The sequence below is a fragment of the Staurois parvus genome, unplaced genomic scaffold, assembly GCF_062004578.1.
Source record: "Staurois parvus isolate SC_StPar_1 unplaced genomic scaffold, SC_StPar_1.0 ptg000525l, whole genome shotgun sequence".
NCBI lineage: Eukaryota > Metazoa > Chordata > Amphibia > Anura > Ranidae > Staurois > Staurois parvus.
In genome coordinates, this window is record NW_028318321.1 from 4,139,236 (window position 1) to 4,165,201 (window position 25,966).

The 25,966-nt window shown below is 40.2% G+C and overlaps 1 protein-coding gene across 1 annotated transcript in view; it reads left to right on the top strand.

The window, feature by feature from the left end:
• The window catches only part of LOC149451697 (adhesion G protein-coupled receptor A3-like), an 892,717-nt gene that overhangs the window by 757,929 nt on the left and 108,822 nt on the right, over window positions 1-25,966 (top strand). Inside the window, exon 15 of the mRNA XM_089690279.1 lies at window positions 5,623-5,750. Coding sequence (XP_089546405.1) covers window positions 5,623-5,750 — 128 coding nt within the window. The remainder of the gene's footprint in view (window positions 1-5,622; window positions 5,751-25,966) is intronic.

Genomic DNA, 25,966 nt, shown 5'->3' on the forward strand with positions numbered 1-25,966 from the left:
AAGATGAGAAGTTGAGAAGTATTAATACAATAATCTTAATACAATAACAGTCAAATTAACAAAGTGGAGTTCTTTAAATCAGAATAATTGTGTGATGTAGGAAAGCATGCTACTGGAAAAAAGCATACAGTAACAAAATAATCTTCCATCTGTTATCTCTTTAGTCTAAGTTTGGAAATGAAGGACATTAGGATGCTAATTAATTTTGGAGACATTTTTTTTATATATCAGTCCTAATATTTTGCTCTGATCCTAACAAAAATAAGTCAGGTATGAATTAAAATATTGCAGAAATTTCCGGGAATATTAGTATACTGAGTATAATTTGGCAGCATTGTTCACATCACACAATGTTCAACTTCCGTAAAAGGACTATTTCATAAAGCTATCATGTGTAATTTATTTTAGAGCTCTACTTTTCATTACTCCAAAATTCCCTTTTTAATCTGTAAATAACACAAGTGTTTCCCTAGCAATGAGCACACTGGCGGCTGTCTCCTGTGGATACCATGCTATTTATTAATGTTAGCACAGCGTTTCTCTAAGTGGGTAAATCAGCAAACAAATTTTTATTACCCCTATTATGATGCACTTCAATGAACTTCATACAGACATGGACAATTAGCATTATTGTTCAATTAGAGAGCAGACCGTTGTGAATGTGCATTATGCAGAGCGGGCATGCTGTAAATAAAAAATCAGCGTCAATGCTTATGTGCAAGTTTTTTTTGAAACACAGCTTTTTAGGGAAATATGCAATATATCTCGATCATCTGTGGAGTTTCTGTCTGTGTATGATTGCTGGCCATATATAGGCAGATTTCTGACCATTAACAATGGGTGAGGAGACCTGCCTGTTACTTGTATCTTAAGCTCCTGGAAACTACCACAATAATTCTTTAGCAAAGATTTACCTCGGCCAGCATTCTAGCATGGGACATGTGAGGTCATTGCCTTCTCCTTGTGGTTTTAAGCAGATGGCAGTGGGTCCCCTTAGTTGCCTTAAAATAGTGGTCCTGATCTTCATTTCAGGCTTCACTCACATGAATATACCGGTATGTGCAGGGTACTTTGTTCACAACACCAGGTGTAATTCTTGTGACCTCCCAGATAGATACTAATGGCATCAAAAAGAGTTTTATCCCAGCAAGACATGTGGCTATACTGTATATTGTGAGATGACAGAGCCTGGAATACTATAAAGTGTAGTGTTTATCCCCACAGGAGCCCATGGATATGATGGGTCCTCTGTTTTGCCACATTTCTTTAACCACTTGCCACCTCATTGCTGTACATTTTAGCCTAAAGTTCTGAAGAAATTAGATTTTTTTTTTTTCATTGGATATGTTTTAAAGGAGAAAGTAGAAAATGTTTTTTTTTTCAAAATGTTTGGTCTTTTTTTGTTTATATAATAAAAAAACCCAGTGGTGATCAATACCACCAAAAGAAATTTAATTTGCGTATAGTGTTGCATGACTGTGCAATTTCCAGTAAAGTAGTGCAGAGCTCAATAGCAAACAGTGCTCTGGTCATGAAAGTAAAACCTTCCTCAGGTCAAGTGGTTAACCTGCTCGGACCCCACTGACACACCTGTGCAACTTAAAGTATAACTAAAGGCAAAACTTTTTTTTTGATAAAGTGCAGAGGGATTAGAAGGCTTGTCCTTCAATATATACCTACCTAAAGCTGGCCATACATGGGTAAAAAAAGACAAGAATAATCAGTCAATTTTTGCTCTGTTAGCGGGTCAATGGCACTGGCCGATTTTCGTGCTTGCTTCCCTTTTCGGTGATCGGGCATGTTGGAAAATTCGTGAAAAACAATCGATTTTTGACTCAGTGATGGTCACATCATACGATCGTTTTTCCGTAAAGAATATACGCATGAGCCGTGACCTGGAAGGAAAAGAAGTTTTGCATGTTATATGGTGTGAACTTTATGACTTGGTTGGCCGATATTTGAAATCAACGATGGCACCATCAGATTACCGACCGAATGACGTTTCCGATTTTCGGATGAAAAATCGTTCGGAATTCGAACCATGTATGGCCTGCATAAGTCTTGTCTAGTCTATACTCCTCTACTTTAAAGTGAACTTTGCATCCAAATGTAAGGCCACCTTTTGAAAAATATCCCATGATACTATATATATATATATATATATATATATATATATATATATATATATATATATACATACATACACACACACGCCTTTCTCCTGCTCTCCTCTCTTTTGCTTTTTTTGCTTTTTCTTTTTCTCCTTCAATTATTCACTCTCCAGCTCTCTCTTTATCTCTATTTCAGGAGGTAGCATAGAACTGAGAAATAATTGCTAGCTTACAAATGGTGTCACATTTTTCAGGCTAAAGCATCCAGACAGCATGGGGGCACACTGGTAGAACCAAATACAGTCTGCACATTAGAAGAAACCAATTTGTAGATATATCATCTCAATATAACTGCTCAAGAGTTTCCTTTTTTTTTGTCTGGAGTTTCTTTTTATGCATTTTTTATTTCAGTTCTGATTATTGACCACATCCAGTGTCGTATATATTATGTGGCTGAATGCATAGCTAAGCTACATAACTGAACTGACTTGCCTGAAAAATGTTTTGTAGTTCTGCTCAGGGGGTTTTGTAATTTGGGTCTCTGTCGGAAAATTACGCCCATTCCCTGTTCAGCTTTCTATGTTACTTGCCATCTCATTGTACAATGTTTTAGCAGTGTTAGCTGATTAAAGGGTATGTATAGCCTTACACTTATTTATTTTACATACTCCTTTTTAGTCTAAGTTTTTATATCTATTTGCTAAGTGCAAAATACCAGTGAATATCGTCAGAAATAAGTTCCCATGCAGTCTGCAGTGTGATCTCAAGAAGTATTATCCGTCTAGTTTGTCCTTGTGAACTATAGGACACCTCCATGTTATAGAGATGAGGAGAGTGGAAGATGTTCTATAGTCCTAACTGTTGTTCCTCCCACTGTGTGACATCAGTGAGAGGAATTGATGTTGTTCCTCCCACTGTGTGACATCAGTGAGAGGAATTGATGTTGTTCCTCCCACTGTGTGACATCAGTGAGAGGAATTGATGTTGTTCCTCCCACTGTGTGACATCAGTGAGAGGAATTGATGTTGTTCCTCCCACTGTGTGACATCAGTGAGAGGAATTGATGTTGTTCCTCCCACTGCGTGACATCAGTTAGAGGAATTGATGTTGTTCCTTCCACTGTGACATCAGTGAGAGGAATTGATGTTGTTCCTCCCACTGCGTGACATCAGTGAGAGGAATTGATGTTGTTCCTCCCACTGTGTGACATCAGTGAGAGGAATTGATGTTGTTCCTCCCACTGTGTGACATCAGTGAGAGGAATTGATGTTGTTCCTCCCACTGTGTGACATCAGTGAGAGGAATTGATGCTGTTCCTTCCACTGTGTGACATCAGTGAGAGGAACTGATGTTGTTCCTTCCACTGTGACATCAGTGAGAGGAATTGATGTTGTTCCTCCCACTGTGTGACATCAGTGAGAGGAATTGATGTTGTTCCTCCCACTGTGTGACATCAGTGAGAGGAATTGATGTTGTTCCTCCCACTGTGACATCAGTGAGAGGAATTGATGTTGTTCCTCCCACTGTGTGACATCAGTGAGAGGAATTGATTTTGTTCCTCCCACTGTGTGACATCAGTGAGAGGAATTGATGTCGTTCCTCCCACTGCGTGACATCAGTTAGAGGAATTGATGTTGTTCCTTCCACTGTGACATCAGTGAGAGGAATTGATGCTGTTCCTCCCACTGTGTGACATCAGTGAGAGGAATTGATGTTGTTCCTCCCACTGCGTGACATCAGTTAGAGGAATTGATGTTGTTCCTTCCACTGTGACATCAGTTAGAGGAATTGATGTTGTTCCTTCCACTGTGACATCAGTGAGAGGAATTGATGTTGTTCCTCCCACTGTGTGACATCAGTGAGAGGAATTGATGTTGTTCCTCCCACTGTGTGACATCAGTGAGAGGAATTGATGTTGTTCCTCCCACTGTGTGACATCAGTGAGAGGAATTGATGTTGTTCCTCCCACTGCGTGACATCAGTTAGAGGAATTGATGTTGTTCCTTCCACTGTGACATCAGTGAGAGAATTTATGTTGTTCCTCCCACTGTGTGACATCAGTGAGAGGAATTGATGTTGTTCCTCCCACTGCGTGACATCAGTTAGAGGAATTGATGTTGTTCCTTCCACTGTGACATCAGTTAGAGGAATTGATGTTGTTCCTCCCACTGTGTGACATCAGTGAGAGGAATTGATGTTGTTCCTCCCACTGTGTGACATCAGTGAGAGGAATTGATGTTGTTCCTCCCACTGTGTGACATCAGTGAGAGGAATTGATGTTGTTCCTCCCACTGTGTGACATCAGTGAGAGGAATTGATGTTGTTCCTCCCACTGTGTGACATCAGTGAGAGGAATTGATGTTGTTCCTCCCACTGTGTGACATCAGTGAGAGGAATTGATGTTGTTCCTCCCACTGCGTGACATCAGTTAGAGGAATTGATGTTGTTCCTTCCACTGTGACATCAGTGAGAGAATTTATGTTGTTCCTCCCACTGTGTGACATCAGTGAGAGGAATTGATGTTGTTCCTCCCACTGCGTGACATCAGTTAGAGGAATTGATGTTGCTCCTTCCACTGTGACATCAGTGAGAGGAATTGATGTTGTTCCTCCCACTGTGTGACATCAGTGAGAGGAATTGATGTTGTTCCTCCCACTGTGTGACATCAGTGAGAGGAATTGATGTTGTTCCTCCCACTGTGTGACATCAGTGAGAGGAATTGATGTTGTTCCTCCCACTGTGTGACATCAGTGAGAGGAATTGATGTTGTTCCTCCCACTGTGTGACATCAGTGAGAGGAATTGATGTTGTTCCTCCCACTGTGTGACATCAGAAACCATGTTTGGTATCGATTTACCCAGCTTACATCATCTTTTATATTTTACTAAAAATCGGGTATTATATTCTGTTTTTGTGCATTAAAATTCATTAAAGTGTATTTTTTCCCCAAAAAATTGTGTTTCAAAAACAGCTGCAGAAATACCATGTGACATAAAACTATGCAGCACCCACCATTTTTTTCTCTAGGACCTCTGCTTGAAAAATAAATAGAATGTTTGAGGGTTCTATGTAGTTTTCTAGCAAAAAAATGATGTTTTTCACATGTAGAAGAGGGATATCAGAATTGGCCAGGACCGGAGCTGGTTAAGATAAATGTTATGGCATGGTCTTTAATCACGCTGCAACTCTTCACATCTGTGGTCATCACAAAGTTGGATTTGTTGGTTGTCATGTTATAGAATTGCAGATCTTTTTGTAGATAACACAGCTCCCATTTCTGTAAAAACTTCTGTAATTAGCAAATTGGCTGGAGCTCCACTTTAGGAGCGTCTGGCTCCGCATCCAGGGCAAATTGTACTCTTGGACAAGAAACAAGGTGGCACTGGAAATTATATGTAAATACAGGAAACAGCGATGGAAAAATCTGTACGTCTCAGCATGACAGAATGTTTTAATGTGTGATTTGCGCTGCTGAGGCAGAATGTATAATGCTGTTTACCTCTCTTGTTAGGATTTGAAGACCGTGCTGTCTTACCCTCAGTACCCAGGGGAGTTCCTGCACCCTGTGGTCTATGCCTGCACTGCTGTGATGTTGTTGTGCCTGTTCGCTTCTATTATCACCTACATTGTGCACCACAGGTAGGATGTTTCTTTTTTTTTTTTTTCCTACTTTACCTACGTACGTATAATTATGCCATTTTTCTGAATTGCTTGTTAAATTGCAGCGTTTCTAATATACTAGGGACAATACAAAATGCCTGAGCTGACTATAGACATCTCCCGGAGCACAATGATGCTCTTTGTTCCCCCCTCCTTCAGCAGTGTGCATGATGGTTGTTGACAATTTAAAAGCATCCTGAATATTTTAACAGTAAACAATATTTTTGTTCTGCCTCCATGGATGTCCTGTGCCCTCATACTGCAAAGATAAAACTTGAGGAACCTAGATTCTACAGTTAAATTCTTTGCAGTTTCTATTGTTAGAACTGGCAATACATATTATTTGTTTTGCACTGCTCCAGCAAAATATGTGTACCTATATAATGGAACTCCTTAACTGCTTCCCGTCCACCCTATTGCAGAAGTACTGCTACAGGGCAGCAGGGGTGCGCAAAATCACGTGTACATATACGTGATTTTGCAGTGCTGGGTAGGGGGCGCATTCCCTACCCATGCCGACATTCGCGGCCTCGACTGTCAATCACCGGGTCCCAGCTGGTGATTACATGCCGGCGCCCGGTGATTGCCATGCATCTCCTATAGGGGGGAGAACTGTTTGTAAACAATACAGTTCTCTCCCCTATCAGCTCCAGCACACTCTAGCACAGCCATGCAAAGCAGTGTGATTACAGTGAAGCACCCACACAGGACACAATGTAAAACGGCACACAGCAAACAGTTAACAGTTTGATCGCCCCACATGTTAACCCCTTCCTGCCCAGTGCCATTAGTACAGTGTCAGTGCTTTTTATTAGCACTGATCATTTTAGTGGTGTCACTGGGGATGTCAGTGACATCAAATCAGTCCCCCCCCAGTGTCAGAATGCCTGCCGCAGTCCCTCTATAAGTCGCTGATCGCCGCCATTACTGGTAAAAAAAAAAACTTTAACGTAAACCAATTAATTTATACATATTGGGATTTTTTTTAGCAAAGACATGGAGCAGAATACATTTTGGCCTAAATTTATGACAAAATTTGATTTTTTTAAAATGTTTTTACTGGACATGTTTAATAGCAAAAAATAAAAACTGCACAGGTGACCAAATACCACCAAAAGAATGCTCTATTTGTGAGAAAAAAAGGACGTAATTTCATTTGGGTGCAGCACTGCATGACTGCGCAATTGTCAGTTAAAGTAATTTATGAAAACAAGAAGGTGGGGTTTAAAGATGAGGTTCCCTTTTGTAGCTGTTTACCACTACCAAGAGGGCCCCTGTGGCATTGTACATGTGCAGGTACCACCTATCCATGAATTCCATAGGCAGTGCAAATTTTTGGTATACTTAAAGCGGAGTTCCACTCACACTGTAAAAAAATAAGTCAGCAAACTACAAAAACTGTAGCTGCTAACTTTTAAAAAACAGCCACTGGTCTGTCCCACAATCCCGCGGTGCCCTCCCCGCAACCCGTTTCATCAGCCGTCTGGTGTTCCAGGCGCCGGCATCTTCAGTGTGGGCACCCGTCTGTGACAGCTTGCGGCTTCACAGCCGTGTACCCACTGTGCATGCGTGAGTAGCACTGCGCTTCCTGAATGGCCCCAAAGTCTACTTTCACATGTCCCAGAAGACAACGGGGAGGGTAGGAGGACAACTTCCGCTTCTGATCGCATAGACATTCGCAGCAGAAGTGTCAATTTTGGGTACCCGCTCCCTCCCCGCTCCCCAAAGGTAACAATCCTTAATAGGGAGCGGGGGACCAGTATTTAAAGTGGAACTTCCCCTTTTGGGTGGAGCTCCACTTTAAGTATAGATCATAAAAAATAAAAAAGCAATATTGCACCCTAAGCACTTTCAATAGTTTATTTAAGCACTTACTGAGTATGTAACATCTTTATCTCCTAATCCTTGCCTATGTTCCAGTAAAAGCTGGTGCCATAATCGCTTCCCCAGGTTTCCTGTTTAAGGGTGGCTCCTTTCTCTTGAAGAATCCTATATCTATATCCTATAGAGCCACCCTTGCATGTAGGGACATTCATTAAACAAAAGAAATACCCAGCCCCATTGACTAGGATGGCAAGGCACTTACCTGCTCCTCCCTCTTCCTACCCCTTCCCCAAGCTAACAGGCTGGTTGGAGACTGCACGGTGCACTGTTAACTCTTTCCTGTGAAGAACAGAGATTCAGGGAAGCAGCACTGAAAGAGTAAGAGCGAGAAGCACTCAAAATTGTAAACGCAAGTTCTGGGGTAAAAATATTAACAAATAGTTTACTGGGGAATATTTATTTATTGCACTGAATATGTTAAACTAAAAAATGCTAAGGGTTTAATACTACTTTAAGGAAACCAGATGAAAGTCACCTTTACATATCTCTGTTTAATAATGTTTGTGTTAACAGCAGAAAATATCTGTAAAGATAAATTGATATAAGTGTTGTACATACTCAGCACTACACTGATTCCCAAGCAACTCTGCTGAAAATTCTACAGAAAAACCTTTTTAATCCTAATACTTTTTCTTGAAATTTAAAGAGGTTGTATACAAGGGAAAAATATACAACAGACTCTGACTGTCCTATGAGGCTGCATGACCCCTGACCCTCTGTCTGGACAGTGCTCAATGGCTCTGTGCCAATCACATGCACCCTTCCCAAAAAAAAAATCTCTAACAATGCACACCAAGCTGAGCATGTGCAGAGTGCCACCTAGGGCTCTGTACTATCAGCAGATGGATTGTGGACTGCAAGATAGGGGGGAGGATCAGAGAAGATAGCCTTTTTACACAATGTGGAGGATTAACTCCTTAGGCTCCACAATGCGTATACCAAGTATGCTTTACTGCACATACAGACTGATTTTACAGTGCACAATTCCAGTAATTAACCCTTGTATAGCTGGTGCAAGTTCCAAGGTTGCCAGGAGGAATTCAATTCACTGTTTTTCAAACCAAATATGTTTTCAAAGTTAAAAATTCCGGTTCACATCTTTAGATATATTTTGGACAGATTGGGTATATTGAAATACAATATCTTCAATGTCTTGTGAGGTTAAGTTTGCCATAAAGAAGAATATGTATGATGAGTATTCTGACCAGTTTCGGGACAGTGTCTACATTAATATAAAGAAGTTTTATTTCTGCAGAGGAGGCTATAGGTATTGGAGTAAATTCTGAGATTATTTTAAAAAGACCCCAATATATATATATATATATATATATATATATATATATATATATATATATATATATATAAACATTGCAGTTTTCAAGTGGTTTGCCGGGGCTATGGCTGAAGAAATCAGCCATAACCCTGGTATTTTTTTTTCAGCCGACGGACAGATTTCTATTGAAAGCAGTCCTAGCCGCTTACTTTAATGACACTACAAAGTCACTCTTATAAAAGTGGTCACTAGGACAGGAGGAAAATTTCCCTAACACAGACAGAAATAAAAACCTAGAGGTGATGGTAGAAGGACGCTGGACTTGGGTTTTTACAGGTTATCAAAATGTGGATAAAGTCATTACAGGTCCAAATTGCCTGTATTCAGCAAATCACCACAAAAGTCTTAGTGTAATAGGTCAAAGAGAGCACCAAATAAAAAAATCCTTAGGAGTTCAAAATCTTTATTGTTTAGTTGGATACAACAAGCAGGGCAAAACACAGCCAATATACTTTGGGGGTCACACAATTCCCCTGATCAGGGCTGGCTAAAATGACAGAATATTAAATGGACTCAAAAGTACTCTTATGGAGATTGATCTAAAATGGCAGGCAGATAATATTACAGTCAGTGCTGGTGTTCATAGTGCAAGTAGCAAAGCTCTAAAAACATGTTGGCTGTCTTTTGCCCTTTTGTTGTAAACAGTTAAATAATAGTCATTGGACTCCTAAGGATTTTTCATTTGGCACTCTCTTTGACCAATTACAGCTAGAAATAAAAACCTGATGGGTTTTAGGAGGGGCGGACTGACCATTCGAGCACTCGGGCACTGCCCGAGGGCCCGGGGTCAGTAGGGGGTCCCATGAGATGCCCCTGGTACCTTTCATTGGCTTTTTCATAGGCTTTTTTGGGTGTGGGCGATGACACAGGGGCCCCATGAGTTGTCAGTCCACCCCTAGGTTCTAGCATTTTGCAGCATAAAGCATAGCTAAAGCTAAGAACAAAACTGTAATATATTGCATTCTACTGTGAACACCAGTATTGACTGTTTAACATTCTCTGCCTGCAATTTTAGATAAGTCTGCATAGAAATACTTTTGCGTCTATTTAACATTCTGCCATTTCACCCAACCCTGATGAAGGGGGATTGTGTGGGCTCCAAAACACGTTGGTTGCCTTTTGCTCTGCTTGTTGAAACCAGCTGAACAATAAAGACTTTGAATTTCTAAGGATTTTTCAATTGGTGCTATCTTTGACCTATTAAACTTAGCAAAAAAATGTGATACGTTCTAACAATTCGCAGCATAAAGCTTAACTAAAAGCAAGGAAAAACTGTAATATATTGTATTTTACCAGGCCTTAGATGTGGGGGCTGCATTCATTTTGTGTTTTCAGGATTTTCAGCACGTACAGAAAATACCTGCCTATCTTGCAGGAAATGCAGTGTCCTGGTTACTTCTTGTGAACTGACCTGGAAACATCTAACAATATTCTCTAATTTCTCTAAACTACTAATTCCATCATCCCCCATGTATTGATGAAGAACAAAGGCAGACATATTTGAAGTCCAGCCTGGGTGGCAGCCATGCAATGTACATGGAACCAGAAGTGTTTTATTCACAGGATTACCAGGTGAAAATAACGGATACAAAGCCTGAAAAAAACGAATGCATCCACCATCACTAAGGACTGGCAATCTGCAATATATTACATTTTCGTCTTTGGGTTTAAATATGCTTTCATAAAATATGGAATGATTGGCCATTAGGGCAATGAGTCCTCACAGATTCTGTCTGATAGAAGGTGTATTAAAGTTGCTTGCACATTGGCTATTTTTTCCTATTAATTTGTGGTTTGGGAGATAAAAAGTTTGCCTGTTCCAACAGCTGTGCCTACGATGACCTGCATGATTCCTTTCTAAGATACTTACTGTTTTCCTGAAATCTCTAGATAAGGTGAACAGTTAACAAGCCGGTCTGTATCACCCAGGGGACAATTCTTGACATTTTTATCTCATAAAAAGTGTATGCCAGTTTATTAGCCTGTAGTGTCAACTCAAAACAAATCGGTCCCTGTGCAATACACAGTGAGCTGCCATGATCCTTTTAGTTAAAAGCGAACAAGGAAGAACCAGCGAGGGGCATTATCCCTCAGGCCACTTTTGTTCTGACAAATAAGGACCAGCAAGGAAAGGTTGAGAGGGTCTTCGTCTCAAATGTTGCATGTGTAGCGTGCAAAAAAAGCCCAAAGTATTGAAAAGTAAATGGTATTTGTGTCCCAAATAACCATTACACAGAGTTTACGTCACCTTTGAGAGACTAAACATAATCTTATCTATCCTGCAGTAAAGCTGTGGCATCAACATGATTAGCAACTCTTCATTCCTTCCTATAAGATTCAACTTACAGTAAACCAGTACCAGGATATCCAGATGTGCACAATAAAGCCATGTTAATACCCATATACTGTAAACAAATGAACCATAAAATGAACACTCATATACATTTTTATGGCATGACATTGGGTTAGTCACAGCATCATTTAATACATTTCATTTCCACATCCCTGTACATCATAAATCCTTAAAAACTCAGAAGGCAAATCAAGGTCATCCTAAGGTGTTTACTAATGGAAAAAAGGAAACTTAACTGAATGGTGCACATAAACACGTTATTATCCTTGATCAATATGTAGAGAAAGCTGCTAATAATGTGGAGCCATGACATAATAATGTGGAGCCATGACATTAAAAAGGAACATCATATATAGTGTTCACAGAAATCCACCTTCCAGCCTCAGGTTTCACATTCTAGCGGTATTAAACCCAAAAACAAACATTTGATATATTGTGGTATGCCAACCCTAAATGTAGTGGCTGCATATTGTGATATATGGGATGTTTAGCATGATACATGTGTTTTTCAGTGAGTCTACGTCACACAGGAGTTACAGTTAAGGGTCTGGTAGCCCACTTTTATTAAACAAAAATTAAAATGTCCATTCAGGATTCCCACACAGGGGTTTCAGCTTTACTCAGCAACACCAACACAAAATATCAAACCACGTGGCTCTCTGGTCATAAGCGCCGCTGCTCTGTTTTGTCCTCCAAAACCACTGGCTATTCAGGCTCTCTCAGCCTAGGTGACAGCACCTTGCTGTTCAGGGCCCACATAGCCTCTTGACAAGGTTTTCCCAGTACCCCAAGCTTGCTCCCACCAGAGACTTCTGGATTACCTCCAGCCTCCTGGACTCACTGGCCTCCTCAGCTACCTCAGTCTCCCAGACCCTATAATGGTCTCCCAGACTCTTGGAGCTGGCCAGACTTTCCCAGTTTTTGGGCACAGAATCCTCCTCACATGGCTCTCCTGACAGGGCTCTCTCTCCAAAAAGCAGCAACTGCACCAACTCCACTCCCACCTTTTCTGAGCTATTCTTCGATCTGACTTATAATGAGAGCATGCACCTGGACACACACACAACCTGCACAATTTCTGAAATACCTGGACACAGGACTGAATACTCCATCCCACCCAATACTCTTTGGAGCCTTCAAGTTTCCAGCTCCAATCTAGACTTACCAAATCCAGGGAAAACTTAAAATACAGTATTCTCTGCTCACAGAAAGTCTGTTGGTGCTTCTCAAACTGACTGTTTGAGAGTCCTGTGTCCTTTTTAAACCCATTTTCTCCAGAGGCAGAGATTCACATTATCACAATATATTCTCATTTTTAGACTTTTCTACCATATTTTCATCTGGTGATCTGGCCATAAAAGTTTCACATAAATGAATAAAAGGTGACAATTGTAAGCACCTCAGTCACTTTGTGACCAGTGATTTTTCTTGACCATCATGAAAGATCTCTGTTTCAGTAACCAATCTATTCCTCCACTAGTGGCTGATCTAACAATCTCTTCATTTAAAGCCGATCTTTACCCCACACAAAATCTCATGTAGCATGCATCTCTGCAAGCACATCTCAAAACATAGTTATTCATTTGTGCAGTGTAACACTTTTTTTGTGAACATACACATTTTTCCCCTCACTTCCTGCTTTTCAGTAGGTACTGGTGATGAAACCAGAGCCTCGGAGCTGCTGCCTCCCTTCCAGGGAGATCACACCCAATGTTGCCTATGCACTGTAAGGGAACTGGTGTGGTCTGTTATTGTTCTATAACAAACTGTGCCATACCCTCTATGGCCTATGCACCATACAAGGCCTGGCGTAGTTGGTTATTGAGTAACCAACCCTGCCAACAATTTTATCTCATATGTGTGATGTATATGCCATAGGAAATCTTGCTCAATTTTTTACTGTCCAATCACAAACTGTGTCAGATCTTAGATGTCATCAGTGGGCACCACAAAATAAGAAAAATTAAGCTGGCCACCGATTACTTTTTCTTAAACAATGGTGGTGCAGGTTTCTCATCCACAAGGAGGAAAGACCATGGGAACTACAGAAAACTTAAAAGAAAGGCAAGTAACTATGACTAATTTTATTGCTTTTCAAATTAAAAGTGCATTGCTGTTGCCAGTTTTATTGGGGGGGGGGGGGAGGGGAGTTTGATTTTAATGCCAAATCAAAATATAGAATTTAAAAATGTCATATAATTTTACTATAAGATAAACATTAAAAAAATAACTTGAAATATGTGTTTTATGAACTACAGTCATTTCAGAGCATTATTTTCCCATTCTCACAGATGGATAGCTGCTTTGAAATAGTATATAGGGGTAAAGGTGACTCTATGGTTTTATAAACTGCGGAGAAAAACAGTTGGTGGGAAACCTTTTCAACAATTCATTCAAAAACTGAAGACTGTCTCCAAGTTGATAACGAGCATTTCGCTGACAAAAGAGGGTAGTGTTAGGCACAATTCTAGTGAAATTGAAATTTATATAGAATGTTATCATGAAGACATATTCCGATATGGAAATACTGCACTTTAAGGGTAAACTCTTTTTTATGTTTGTACATTGCTGTTTTTATACATATTTTTTCTATAGTTTCCACATCGTCTGTTTAAAGGCTGACCCCAGCCTTTCTGAGACACCCCCTCCCTACACACACATCTTTTTAGTAAAAAAAAAAACACTATACATCTTGACCCTGTGGTCTTCTGACCAGCTGCATGATATCATGGGTCTTTTTTGTCTTCTTCCTCCACTGGTGGGCAGTTCTGAATGTGGCATGGACCACCACAACTTCATATGGCTCTTTGAAAATAACTTTAAAAACAAATTATATTTTAAGTAGTTAATAGAATAAACAAAGAAAAAATATGCACAAAATCACTATCCACTCTCTTTAAGTATAGTCCCAACAATCAATTTTCATACACCCTCAGACTCTTCTACAGAAGTCATTTAACCCAATACTGTTTAGTAAGCAGATACCTGAATAGTATATGTGTGAGTATAAGCAGAGTAAAGAATTGTGTCTTTTAAAAAGGTACTCAGTATTACCGCCATATAAAATGTATCAAACTACTACACTACTTTGCAGTAAAGAGCTGCTATTAAATACATAATTATTGGATTTTATAAGGTCTGTTCTGGGGAACGATCAATTTGCTTTTGTGCTGCAGTGTTTCTGTTTAACATGTAGTAGAAAAGTATAGTGTGTATTCCAAAAATCAGTTTAGCAATCTGGAGATGCTGAATAATAAGTGGAATAGTTTCTCTAAACATCGTTAGCAATATTTGTTAGGTTTTTCTGTATATATTGTGGAATAACTAAACTAATTAAAGGGAAAACATGCGAAGTAGGGATTGCAAATTCCAAACAGTAGTGATCCTAAATGTAGAATTACAGTAAAAATTCACTAGGGACATTTCACCTTCCTGTACTAGTGACAGTCTCAGAGAGGAGAAAGAGAGGAGAAACTTCGTACCAGAGATACATACAACTAAAAAGCCCTGATAGAGCTTTGCTAACCAGTTCAAAACAAAAAAGTTTGGAGATCTACTCAATTCTAGAGAGTTCAGCACTAAACGAGGGGGCAGGCACATCAATATGCAAAACTCAGGAACTGGCACCAACATGCTTTAAAGAATCATATAATATGTTATATAAATTTATAAACCTATCGATTCCCACTTCCAGATATTGTATTCTGATAGCCGGCACCTGTGACTGTCAGAATACCTGAACAGTGGTTTCATCTGGCTTTAATTTTCAGATCGAGGGATGTCAGGTGGAAGATATTACCAAAGATATTATCTATATGAGAATTTGCAGGCTTTCAAAATGCTTGTATATGAGTTTTTTTTTTCAAAATGCAAATACAAACTTAGAGGTAATGTGCTTTCACCCTAAATTGGATTCACTGGGTTGATCACTAAAACTGAAAAGTGCAAAACCTGGTGCAGCTGTGCATGAAAGCCTATCAGCTTCTAACTTTAGCTTGTTCAATTAAAAAATATAAAACTGGAAGCTGGTTGGTTTCTATACACAGCTGCACCAGACTTTGCACTCTCTAGTTTTACTAAATCAACCCTATTATGTGCATGTATGAAAGACTGCAGTTCATTAAAAGGGGCAATAAGGGGGTGCAAGCCCCCAAGAACAGTTGCTGCTCAGCATAAGCACCACATCTGTCACTCCAGCCACCTGTCAGAACTCAGAGACAGACATCGGCAGTTCACAGTGAGGGAGGCTGGCTCTTTATCTCCTGCTCTGCCCTCTACCCCAATCACATGACACAGCCGAGGGGGGACTTCCCCTCACTTTGAAATGCTCAGTCTGGTGATTGGATTTTGGTTGGGGGAGATCTGTACCAGATCTGTAACAGATCTATACCAGGAGGGAACTGTACTGGGGGAGGGGGTTACTGGGGAGATGTACTGTTGGGGATAGGTGGATGTACTTGGGTGAGGGGGAAACTGTTTTGTAGGGAAGATCTGTACTGGGGGTAACTCTAATGAGGAAGGGGATCTGTAGTGGGGGTAATTGCACCGAAAGGGAGATCTGTACTGGGGGGATATGTACTGGGGTGAGATTTGTGCTGGGGAAGGAATTGTACTGGGTGGAACTCTGTACTTGGGGTGGGGAGAGATCTTTATTATTGGGGTGGGGGATCTGAGGCTGAACCCCTACCCCCTCCAGGAATAAAAATGATCTATGGCACTGAGTAGAGTTATTAGATTATGTGTTCTGTTGGGGAGCAAGGACTGTAATAAATAGTTCAACATTCCCTATAAATGAATGCAGAAAACATGTCAGTGAAGGAAACATATCGACTGTGTTTCTGAGTACCTAATGTACTGTTGTCTTCTCTCTTATTTTGAGAGAGCTATAGATAAACTGAATCATGTATTAATTTTCAAAATGCATGAAATAAGTTGTCTTAAAAAAAAAAATTACTTTTTACGATTTATTAATCTCTTATGCCACCGTAATGCATACAGTATATGCAGTGGTAGGGTGGGTGGGTCTTAACATTCAGCCTCAATGTATATGTGTCCATGGGGGTCTGAGGTTGTGTGCTGATAAATCACACACCAACAGCTCTCATTCTCTGTGATAGTGAGCCAGCTTTATGATCTATGGATCTTAGCTTTGCCATTATTTTTCAGTGCTGTGATTGGTGCCAAACTGCACCCAGGGTTCACACAATGGATATCATGGTATAAATGCTTTTATTTCTTGATAATTTTAATAATTATTCCTCATTGTATTAAGTAGTGTTATTTTCTTATATTGGTTTTCCGATCTCTAGGCCCATAATAGTCTTATTTAAATTAAAGTCTCTAATTTTAGTTGCTGTAACCATGATAATAGGAGAAAGGAATGACAATGCTATTATATTTGCAGGTTGACAGGAAATCTGATTCTGTTGCTTCCTTCTACCCTTGCAACATCACAATCCTTTGAATCTGCTGCAAGTGCCAGCTCTAGTAAGAAAACCACTAATAAGGCATGTTTCATATTCTCCTTGAAAGACAAATCTTTTGAGGTTCCTATTCTACTCCATATACATCTGTTTCTTTAGTCACTTCATACATTATGTAGCACCCTCCTATTTTAGCTAGGGGGAGCTAGATCCTAATTGTTAGACAAGAGCTGAATAGCAGCACAGGTGCAATAGCTAGGGGGACCAAATTGTGGTCATGGCAGAGAGGCTCTGCAAGGCAGCCCCTATGAAATTTCCCCCTGCTTTGAGGCTTTTGGAGGAGGCAGTGGATGGATCTGAGGAGTGGCAGGTTGCACTCTTGAGGGACCTCAGCCAATCCCCAACAGAAGGCTTGGCAAGGAGCTGGACACCCTTAAAAGTGTTGGAGCCTTCTCAGTGGCAGGAGTGTGAAGAGTGGAAGGGGTGGAAGAAGGAGAGAGGAAGACATGAGGCTGAAAGAAGGAGGCTGCCAGGCGGCCTAGTGGAATGGGGCCTGCCTGTGAGCCTTTGGTTGAAAAGGCAGAAAACCTGGAACTCACTGGCCCCCTGAAAGAGGACCTCCTGTATGGAAGGGATGGAGCAGCCCAGCTGATAGGCCTGGTAGCAGCAGCCAACCCACAAGTGGTGCAGGAGAGGATCTGAGTGAATACACCTGCACCCCCTGGGCGGATAGGGGAAGGAGCACTCTGGTGGGAAACTAGGTTAGCCCTCTACTAGTGACTGTACACCTATTTAAAGGGACAGGAGCCAAATCCCCTGCTCAGGAAAAACCTCCAGATTGCTGGGAGAAGAGGATAATTTCATCTAGGGTCTGAGGTGGTACCTGGAGGAGATGCTGGCTAGCTCTCCAACAGAGATTGTGCTGCAGAAGAGAAGCTTGTGAATAGTTCCAGAAAGTTTGTCCTCTGTTATCTGTTCCCTTGGGCATCCTATACCCCCCCTTACCCCATCCCAATTTTAAATCCCTTCAATAAACAACAAAACAAAGCTCAAGGACTGATTTATGACTCTGAATGCAAGCTTGTGTGGAGAATGTAGATCACCTGGTTATGCAGGACTACAGGGGGTCACAATTCAACAGCAACCCCCAAAGAGGTAGTGCTACAGTTATTTCAACCACACCTCTGCCTCATATTTAGGTCATATCCATCTATACAATGTCCTCCTAATTACTATTTGGATCCTTTACTCAGAACCACCCATTTATTCTTTAGATCTCTCTATGAGCTTCTAGGTTTTTCATAGGAGTTTAAAAGAAAGGTGTTATGAGAAAACTATGGAGACTGTCACTGGTGACTTCCAAAAGTGCTAGTTGCCTGTCTCTCTTTGGTTCAATACTTGGAGTCCCAAATCCAGAAGAAGCATGCAGTAAGCAAATCCAGAATAATATCAGAACTGCTTCTGCATGCTTATACCTGGACGGTGACTCAGAAAGTGTTCAAGTCATGGATGAATAATACGATCAGGGAAGTAGCACTTTCAGGAGAAAGTAGTAATGATACAAAGCTGTTCAGTATAGGTTTTCATTAGGCCTCATGTGCACAGGACATTTTTACAGCTGCTACTAGGGACGCCTGGTTTTTACATTTCTAGTGGCGTCTAAGTGCATGTTAATGCTAGGCGCATTGAGCACTTGATCATTAATTCATTTTAACGGCCAGAATATTTATTCTGGCCAATGAAATGAATTAATACCCAAGCACTTAATGTGGCTAAACGTGCGTCTACACGTGACACACTTATATAAGCGTCACTCTTTTTTCTGACAAAGTGCTGCTGCTAGGAAGAAAGGCTTCTAAAAGAGTTTGAAAAACGTCCAGTGTGCATGAGACCTTAAACTCTGAACTCAGATATAGTGGATGCATGCAGGACCAGGATTTGCGGCTGAGTATATTTAAACCTTTATTTAGTATACAAATACATATGGTTGACTGGGCTTTCTCTCTAATCTCTGGTACTTTACTTTGACATTCATTTTGTTTTATATCAGATAATGTATTGTTACCTCTATTTTGCAGAAAGTTTGGAGTTTAAATGATAAACTTTACTGGCTAAACACACATATTTATACAGTGTATTTGGGTTTCAGAACCATCTTCAGAATTGTTTAAAGCCTGAAGAAGGGATCCTGAAAGCTTTCATCTTTAATAACATAAGTTAGTTAATAAAGGAAGGTTATAACCTAAACTAGGGGGAAGTTTAAACAGGCTCTAATATTTGGGCTTAAATTAACCTGTGCCCAGCCTAGTGTGGTCACCTGCAGTGATTCACTTGCTCCACAATACTCAGAAGTTCCAGTTATTTACCTCAGATCCCAGAGATGAACAGAGTGATGAGAAGGCAAGCATATGCTGTTGTATATGGGAAATGGTTAAAGAAAACCCATTTCTTTGTACTAAATGGGCAAATCACAGGTTTGCTTCAGGAGCAAATCTAGAGGGTTGTAAGTCCAAGTTTCTAGAGTGTGCGGAAGACAAAACAAGTAATCATACGTACTCAAACATAACACTTTTTATATTTTTGGTTTTCAATCACGTAGCAGCTGACCACATGAGTTATGACTCTAAAGCTTCATCAGAGACTGCCAGAGATGGTCTTTGTGTGCCATGAAAAAAGTCCAATTTTCTGTTTTCTTTAGTGTATGGGGTAATTTCGTACATTGTAATAGACATCAGAGAGAGCAAGTTACCAATTGGCATCCTTATGAATCTGAATCCTTCATCAATCATTAATACTGCAGCTCAGGGATGACTTGATTTTTTTATTTACTAGTATCCTTTGCCAGTTAGAGTGGAAGTGTAAGGTTATAAGGCCATCATATCTTGTATTTGAGTTCAGTGCTGAAAACAGACACTCAAAAAAGTAATGTAACAAAGTTGTCAAGATTACATGAAAGAAAACTAAAGGCTTTGTTAATTGACAGTTTTACCCTCCTTGAGACATCAGAGAACACTTTATGCATCAATTCCTTTAGCTTGTTGTAGTCTGAAGATTACTCACAGTGCCCCAGGTCCTTGAATGCTTTGCATGTACTCCCTAAGGATGTAATGCAAGTTCTTTGAATCAGTAAAGTGGCATTAAAATGGTGGTGGGCACACACTGGCAGATGAAAAATGATCAAAAAAAGAAGGGATAGGGGTTCTTTGCTGAAATTGTTACCAAGGGTGTTTGCTAGAGCTGACAATTTCACACAGAGTTTCTCATAATTCACTTCACATATAAACTCTTCTTCACAGTAGTATTTCTCTACATTAGCATGCCCATATGTAAACCATTCATGCTCCCCTCCTCGTTGGGCACCAAGTATGGGTAACATAGGAGGTCTACCCGAGGGTGGGTTCTTCTAGGTTACGCTAGGCATCTTGAACAGGGTAACTTGCCTTGTACATAGAGTATCTTTACTTTGTGTTGTACAGTGGGTACATTTGAACCACTAAACTGTTCTCCAGTTAACTCTCATTCCTGTGTCAATGTGCACCTTCACTTGTTGCATTTAGGATGGACAAGCTAAGCCTATGCCCACTCCACCTGCCTAGCCTATCTGGACCACCTCACTTCCAGTAGTGGAATGGAACCCCACCGTGCACTTAGCGTGGACTCCATGCATGCACTAATTCATTCTTCCTCTGCTGTGCACAGTGCATAGGCTGGAAACTTCTGAGCACTGTTCTGCTCCCAATGCTATGGGAGACAGACCACCAGGGGAGATATGCTGACAATACTCGCTCAAGAGGATGTCCCACCTGTCACAGGTACACACTTAATCACAGGCTGCTTTGTGGACTGATGGCTTCAGTTCCCTTGGTAACCACTTGCTGTCTTCATAACCCAATGTGTGACCCAGAATATAGACTGTGTGCGCTGGTTACTTAGATACACTTCTTTAGTGACTTTAGACCAGGCAAAAGGCAAGGTTTAAAGGTTTTACTGAAAGGTTCTGAACATAAACTTCAAAGTACAATTTAGTTCTTTCCTTATGTCCCTATCTTAGGCTTTTGTGCTGCCCTGGCATACCTGCATAGGTAGAATCCATTGATGGCATACTCTATGGCTGGCAGGAACTAGAAGTTGGTATCTTCAGGGTGGACTAGCAGTCCCTCTACATTGTGGAAGGCTTTGGAAGGTAGGCAACCTCCGACTCCAGCATTGGTGATGACATGCAGCTCACAGGCCAGGAACTATTGAATCCAGAACTCTCATGCATAGGACATAGATACCCCAATGAATACCACTCTCGGCTTCGGACCTCTGTACTATTTTATAAGCACAGGACCAGTGAGCTGTACTCAAGAAAGCCTACCAAAGAAAACCCAGGAAATAACATTAACCCTAACCCTTCCGTCCAGAACAGCATCTATCTTTTCATTCATTCAAACCAAAAATGTCTGGCTGGAGCTATAAGAGAGACATATTTTATATTCACTGCTACTGAAATCAAGAGTTTGACCAAATGTGATCCATCTAATTGCTCTTGCACCCTTCTTTTCAACAATTGTCTCTGTCCCAAGCTCACAGGTATGCATTAATCACATGGCTTTACCTTGTGTATTAGAACAGTGTGTGTAGCATGTTTTACGTTTTGAGCAAACTTTGAATAGTTTTTTTTTTTTTTTAAGCCAAAAAAAACCTTTACATTCAGGATGTTAATGGTAAACACAGTTCCTAATATAAGCGCCAGTTGTCACATTAAACAAGCAGACAGCAAATTTCAGACTACTGAAGCCTGTTAGCAGCTTGTGTAAAGTGTCAGTCACAATTCCATTAAAGTGGAACTAAAATCTCTCAATCAACATTACCTATTTTTAATCTTTATGACGCTAGCCTTAGTAAACAGAGGGAGGTATATAGAAGGTATATTTACTTGTTTTAAACTTTTTATTTTTATCATTTCTTCAGTTGCTTCCTGGTTTGTGGCCTAGGCCAGAATGATGTCATACATCCCAAAAGTCTTCATGAGCATTTTTTTTCATCTGGAGGAGTGGGGGGACTGGTTTTGTCAGCCAAGCATACCCTCCTGCCTGCATGCTTGAGTTAAGGGCAGATGAATTCCATAAAGTAAATGCTACATAAATCATCTGCCCTCATTTAAGATAGTCATGAAATGCTAGAAAGATTTTCAGACTGATTTCTAAAAGAAATAAAGCATGGAGACTTAGATGGATGGATGAGATTGGTTTGAGTATTAAAAATGAATTAAACAACATTTTCAGTTTGTGGTGCTCAGATACAGTTTAGTTCCACTTTAAGATCCATGTTTAATCTTCCCAAACTGGAGCTGAATGCAGTGTTTCTATATAATCCTATGTGAACATGGCCTTTCATCAATGGCAAGAATGGGTAGTGCAAACCTAGAAAGAGTTGACAAGAAACTCCCAGTAAACCCCACAAAGCACAATCCGTGGCTTGGGGAAATTCTTCTGACAGTAAAGTCAATTTGAGACACATAATACAAAGGTGATTTCAAAAATTGTTAATTACACTTGTGCAGTCTGGGTTCACATTTTTCTTCCCTATGATGCCATTCATTCCTTTTTCTATTAGTTCTTCAAAAATGAATCCTGTAGCCTGGAAATTAGGGAAACGCACATACACACTTCTTCTGAAAATGAATATCTAACCACAGAAATCCCGTGATTAAGCTTTCCGTTTAATATCATGACCTTATTAATTATGCACTAAATTCCAGAGCGCCTCTGATTAATAATGGAAAGATGGTTAAGTCTGAAACTGTGTTGGCCACTATGAGTTCATTAGTAGCAATGATGAGAAACCAGTAGCAGCTAGATTCTGTGAGCTCCAGTAAAACAGCTAGGCCATGTTCTATGGAGAATTGTAATTCACAGAGCAGTTGATAAGAGTTAGAGATGAAAGAACTCTTTATAATCAGCTCTACCAGCAATATCACCATTTTTCCCCCATGATCCAGTTTGCAGCTTGAAAATCTGCCTCGGTTCAAACATTTCAGAAAGAAATTACTCTCTATTGAGCTTCCACATGCATTGTCCACTTTTTTTTTTCTACCATTTGAACACACATTTAGGAATGTATCCAGATGAAAGGGAAATCATGCTTCGCTATGGGGTTATTTTTTCATTTAATCCCCTTTTTTGGGTGTTAGACTAGGAACATTACATTGTAAGGAACTCACATTAAAAAGAAAAAAGTATTATACTTCATTTGTTTTTAATATATTTCATGTTTCATATCTTCTGCTTCTAAAGTCCCCTGGGGAATCCTTTGACCTTTTGGTCGCCTTTCTTTTGTACTATGTATAGGGATGCTGGCAATATCACTACCTTCCATTATTGGCTCATTATCAGTTTCATTTTCAATAGCAATGAAGTATATCATTATTTTTGTTCTGTCAACTTTGATTGACTGAGACACTGAAATATATTGCTGCATGACTACAATAGGGATATAACGGAAAAGTCCTGGAAGTCGCACATCTCTGCCAAACCCAGTAAGAAGGTATATGACAGCCTCACCCTAGGCTCCAACCAGGCCATGCCACCAAAGTGTTTCACTCAGCCCACGGAGCTTATTGACTGACCTGGTTGGAGCACAGGCTGAGGCTGTACACCTTCTTATGGGGTTTGGGGGAGATGTGCAACTTCCAGGACTTTTCCCTTTTCCATTAGATGTCTGGAGCTGCGATGAGCTCTGTCCTTGTCTGCACTACAAACGGTTGCTAAATAGGAGGAACCAGTGGAGTCTTGAGTGACACCTGTCAGTTTAGTTTGGGTTACAAGAGAAATATATTTAGTCTATATATTTAGTCTCTAAAACCCAAGAATCAAAAGATGTACTGGATGTGAGGAATAGAATGCTTTAATTTTGCATTCAGGACTTCAGATAAACAATAGACAACACGGTCAGTACTTGCTACTTAACAACAAAGGGCGCACATGGGTGTTTTTTTTTCTCTCTCAGCAGTATGTGTGGGAGTTTGGGTGTCTGATTAACTGCAACACCGAAGGTCAGAACATAGAGAAATATTTCCCCCCCCCCCCCCACACATACATATTTTTTTTTGCTCTTTTGTAGATTCGAGCACAATAAATAATAAGAAACTAACAAGTCACATTATGCATAATGTTATTTCTTTTAACCAGGAAAGACATAGAATACTTTAAGAATAGGGACAGAACTGGGGGACAGAGAATTGAAATCTTGCCCTGGCATGTGCAAATATTCAATGCTGCTTGCTTCCTTTGTTGTTAGAAAAATAAATTATTAGTAGAGACCTGCTGAAGAGACAGGAGCTACATTTGAGATTCCAACAATCTAAATGAAACATAGGAATATGGTTAGCTTGGAGCTGTTTATCTTAATAAAATTACTGTATACTGCATGTGTTAACAAAAATGTCTCACCTTTAATATGCATATGTACATATAGTCATTTTTTTTTACAAAATTTCCCGGCATTCACTCAACTAGCCAGATAAGGTGACCTAAAAATTTATTTTTATCTAAATAAAAACATATTTGCAAATGCATGCATCTGAAACTATGTGGGTGCAAAGCACTGTGTCAAGATGCCTTATAGCGTAACTTCACCTTAAAAGGGTAGGTTCACTGATCCTCCTCCTCCCCCCTCCTCTTCCACTTTTGGCACCCTTTTTTTCTAGGGAGTGGGTACCTATTTCCGGTAGGAACCTGCTCACATTCATACTGCAAATGCCTAGGCGATCCCAACAGAAGTTCTCTCCTCCTGGGACACATCATGTGTCCCAGGAAGTGAACCCATTCACAAAGCACAGAGCAGTTCACACATGTGCAGTGGGGAGCCTGCTGTGAAGCCACAAGGAGCCACAGCCAGCTTGCTACAGTAAGCATGTTGGCGCTGGAGACCCAAAGACTGGTGGTGAACCAGCACAGTTGAGGGCAGCACTGGATCCCTGGAGAGGTAAATGCCTTTTTGTATTAAACGTCATCAGCTAGAGTATTTGTAGCTGCTTACTTCCAGTGTCAAGATCCTCTTTAGAAAAGAATGGTCCTGTTCTTAATTTAGGAAAGTGCCAGACATGGAGTACAGCGGTATAACACAACACCGAATATAGGTACCATATATATATATATATATATATAACTATCACTATGAGAAACATGAATCCCTAAAACAATCTGGATAGCAGCAGAGGGAAGTGGGTCTGTTATAGGATTCAATGTTCTGATTTGTCCGAATTTATAGTGAATCCCAAAAGGATCCATACATAGAAATCAAAGACATAATAGACACTAAAGGTTTTTACGTATCACCAAGAAACGATAAAGTGTCATCGGCATAAACAGCAATCCAATCTTCACCGGTAGGCACACAAAAATCCATAACATCAGGGGATTGCCGAATGGTAGCAGCAAATGGCTCTAAGGCCAAAGCAAAACAGATAAGGGATAGGTGTCATCCCTGCCTAGTTCCACAAGAAAGGGAAAAGGTATCTGATAATACTCTGTTCACTTGTACGTGGGCCGTAGGAGATGAGTACAAGAGTTTTATTAATTGAATAAAAGGAGGACCAAAATTAAACTTAAGCAGTGTATGCGATAGGAAATTCCATTCTATACTGTCAAAAGCTTTTGCCGCATCTAGTGAAAGAATGGCCCTGTTACCTATATTTGTACATAAAAGTTGAAGATTGAAAAATAACCTCCTAATATTTGACAAGTAGATCTAGTCAATATAAATCCCATCTGATCAGGATGGATTATATTTCCAATCATTTTAGTGAGTACTTTTGCAAGAAGTTGTATGTCTGATGTCAAAAGAGAGATTGGTCGATAAGATTCTGGTATAAGGAGGTTTTTCTCAAGTTTCAAAAGTACTACTATAACTGCTTCATCCATAGAGGGAGGAAGGGTGCCATAATCATAGGCCTCATTGAACACAGCCAACAATTTTGGAAGCAGGACATCTCCATATTTTCTATATATTTCCCCTGGTAGAACATCAGGAGCCTTATAATTAGGTAATCCAGAGAGGGCTTTTTGGAGCCCTTCCAAAGTAGTAGGAGAGTCTAACATAGAACGTGCTGTTGAGGAATAAGTTAGCAGTAGAATGGAGTCTAAAATTGATACTAATACAGAGACCTCATAAGAAACTGTGGCGCTATACAAGTCACTATACGGTTTCTCCTATA